This window comes from Gobio gobio (genome assembly GCF_949357685.1).
Source record: "Gobio gobio genome assembly, chromosome: 17".
In the NCBI taxonomy this organism is placed as follows: domain Eukaryota; kingdom Metazoa; phylum Chordata; class Actinopteri; order Cypriniformes; family Gobionidae; genus Gobio; species Gobio gobio.
Window position 1 is genome coordinate 7,639,286 of NC_137110.1, and position 3,088 is coordinate 7,642,373.

Here is a 3,088-nt window from a genome sequence, read left to right on the forward strand (position 1 = left end):
AATCTCATTGAGCCCCATGTTAAAATGGCCAACTTTACAGCAGAATAAAACATGTTTACAGTCTGGGACAAATTGTGGTTTTGGTCCAAACGGCTAATTTTGCCCTTCATGACAACTGTGAGGGGGGTGATTTTTTTTTATAACTCATTCGTTTACATTATATAAAGCCTTAAAGTTCTGCATAATTAAGGGCGTGGCCACTTTGAGTGACAGGTGGATAGCCATTTATCTGCTGTCTGTTTGTCATCACGTCACCTCAGCTCCGCCCACGTCCCGCCTCTTTGCCCATTTTCTATTATACGGGAATGACGCACTGCCAAGAGGGGAATGGCCAGCTTGACCCTACTTTACACTTCAAATCTGCTCTTCACAATCCTGTGACGTCACGGACACTACGTCCATATTTTTTACAGTCTATGATATTTATATATACACATTGTTTTAACCCAATTTTGGGTCAAATATGGACAAACCCAACCGTCTGGTTACATTTTTAATTAAAAAATGTAACCCATTGGTTGGGTTTTTCCATATTTGATTCAAATTTGGGTTGAAATAACCCAGCATTTTTTTAGTGTGTATATATTTACAAACTTTTATGTTAGATGTGATTAATCGTGATTAAAAAAGTATTTGCATATGGTGACAAATTCTTCCCTCTAGTTGCCCTTTGAATCTACTTCTACTACTTCTTGCATTTACTTTATACTAATTATGATTCTCCAATAAAAAATCGTTTTTTCAACTGTCATATACTTTGGGACCAGACCAAAAAAAAATATCAAATTTTCCCTTTAAAGGGGGGCTTTTAGCCCCGTTGTACCCTAATAACACGGCACCTGACATTTGCAGTGGTGCCATCATGATAATTGTCGTAAGACTGTCTGGCACTGCGCATGATTTACACGTCTGTGAATATCTTTTTAATATTCACACAGTTTTGATTGTTCTGGTTGGAGTAGTTTGGCTGTTTGAAAGCACTATTTATTCCTTCCTCTATGACCATATATTCCGATTTACTGAGGGAGGATGTGCTCTGTGTCCGTTTCAGATCTTCTGTGGAGTTGAGATGCTGACAGCTGCCAACGTGGAGATATTGTGCGTGCTCTTCCCCATCGGTCTCCCGGTGATAAAAGTAATTGAAATTGGACACAATGACAGGTACAGGCAGCGCAATGGTCAATACGCCAGCGATGGCGCACAAAGAACCCACAATTTTGCCTCCTATGGTTACTGGATGCATGTCTCCATAGCCGACAGTGGTCATGGTAACCACAGCCCACCAAAAAGCATCAGGGATGCTGCTGAAACTGGAGGAAGGGTCGTCGGCCTCTGCGAAGTAGACGGCGCTGGAAAACAAGATGACCCCGATGAAGAGGAAGAAGATGAGGAGTCCCAGCTCCCTCATACTGGCTTTTAGGGTCTGGCCGAGAATCTGGAGGCCTTTGGAGTGGCGCGAGAGCTTGAAGATGCGGAAGACCCTCACCAGACGGATCACGCGGAGGATGGCGAGCGACATGGCTTGCTGACCGTTGCCTTGCCTCTCGGCCAGCTCCGTCCCCAGAGTGATAAAGTAAGGAATAATAGCCACAATGTCAATAATATTCATGATGTTTTTGGAAAAAGTAGCCTTGCTGGGGCACGCAAAGAATCGCACGAGCAGTTCGAAAGAGAACCAGATGATGCAAAGGGTCTCAATCACAAAGAAAGGGTCTGTGAAAGTGCTGGACACAAAAGGGCCAGTGCCATTTGCAACAGGCGAGACGATAATTGGGTCCTTGTCATCCCTAAACTCGGGCAGGGTCTCCAAACAGAAGATAACAATGGAAATCAAAATGACCAAAACAGACACGATAGCAATGCCTCTCGCAGGACCAGAGCTCTCTGGGTACTCAAACAAAAGCCAAACCTGTCTCTGAAATTCGTGGTCTGGCAAAGGTCGCTCTTCCTCTTTGATAAATCCCTCGTCCTCGCGAAATTTCTCCATGGCTTCCTCGCCAAGTTGATAAAAGCGAATTTCCTCCGAGAAGATGTCAATGGGGACATTCACGGGTCTCCGAATACGCCCCCCTGACTGATAGTAGTACAGGATGGCATCGAAGCTCGGTCGGTTCCTGTCAAAGAAATACTCGTTTCTGAGCGGGTCAAAGTAGCGCATCCTCTTTTTCGGGTCTCCGAGCAACGTGTCCGGGAACTGGTTGAAAGTTTTCAGCTGGGTCTCGAAGCGCAGTCCCGAGATGTTGATGACCACTCGCTCGCAGCACTCGTGGTCCGGCTCGTATCGATCCAGCGACAGGTGACTGGGCAGCGCCGCGCTTTCCTCCAGCATGTTATCGCACGCGACCACTGTCATGATGTCCTTCTCCGTCTCCGCGTACCCGTGGTTGTCGGCGTTGTTATCGGCGTTGTTCCCTCTGTGGCTGGCTGAGGGTGAGTCAATGAGGTTGTAGTGGTCATCCATACAGGTGAGGAGACGGAGCGGCAGAGGGCGACCCGCCTCCCCTACCTAACATCGGGTGAATTGAGGGGTTCTCTGTCGCGCGCTCTCTTTTGCTTCTAAAATACACTGTCGCCGCCCCACGGAGCTTTATAAACACATGTCTACTCCCGCCCACGGCGAACATATGCCTGACACATTTCCACCACTCGCCCAATCGGAGCGCAACAAGAAAAGATAGTCGATTCTCGCCGCGCGCGCGCGCCACTGTGTTTTGCCTTGCGCGCGCGACGCAAATCATTCACATAAAGTATGCAAAACACGAGTCAAGATTAAATCATTGACACAATACCAAAGACGTGCTCTCCCACAACAGTGTGCGAATTATACAAAGACTTTTTAAAGCAATGTATGTTCTTTTTTCCCCCTGTTCTAATGTTATTTTCCTGCGACCAAAATCTTTTACACATAGGCTATGCAACTCTAGTAGCCATCTATCTTTAAAACGCTTTACAAAACTATAACATTAGCCTACATAGTGATACATCTAGTTTTCCATTCGCTACTAAACATAGACTAACTGTTGCAGTGGTTACTTTCTCAGGCGCGCGCCTTTCCGAGTTTATTTAGTTCGATATGGGAGACTGCAGA

General features: G+C 46.2%; 1 protein-coding gene across 1 annotated transcript; it reads right to left on the bottom strand.

The window, feature by feature from the left end:
• Positions 1 to 901: 901 nt before the first annotated feature.
• On the bottom strand, positions 902 to 2,461 carry kcna3a (potassium voltage-gated channel, shaker-related subfamily, member 3a; the record flags this gene model as incomplete). The annotated part of the gene is made up of 1 exon (XM_079840770.1): positions 902 to 2,461. The coding sequence occupies one exon, from the start codon at positions 2,459 to 2,461 to the stop codon at positions 902 to 904; it is 1,560 nt and encodes a 519-aa protein (XP_079696896.1).
• Between the last annotated feature and the right edge of the window lie 627 nt (positions 2,462 to 3,088).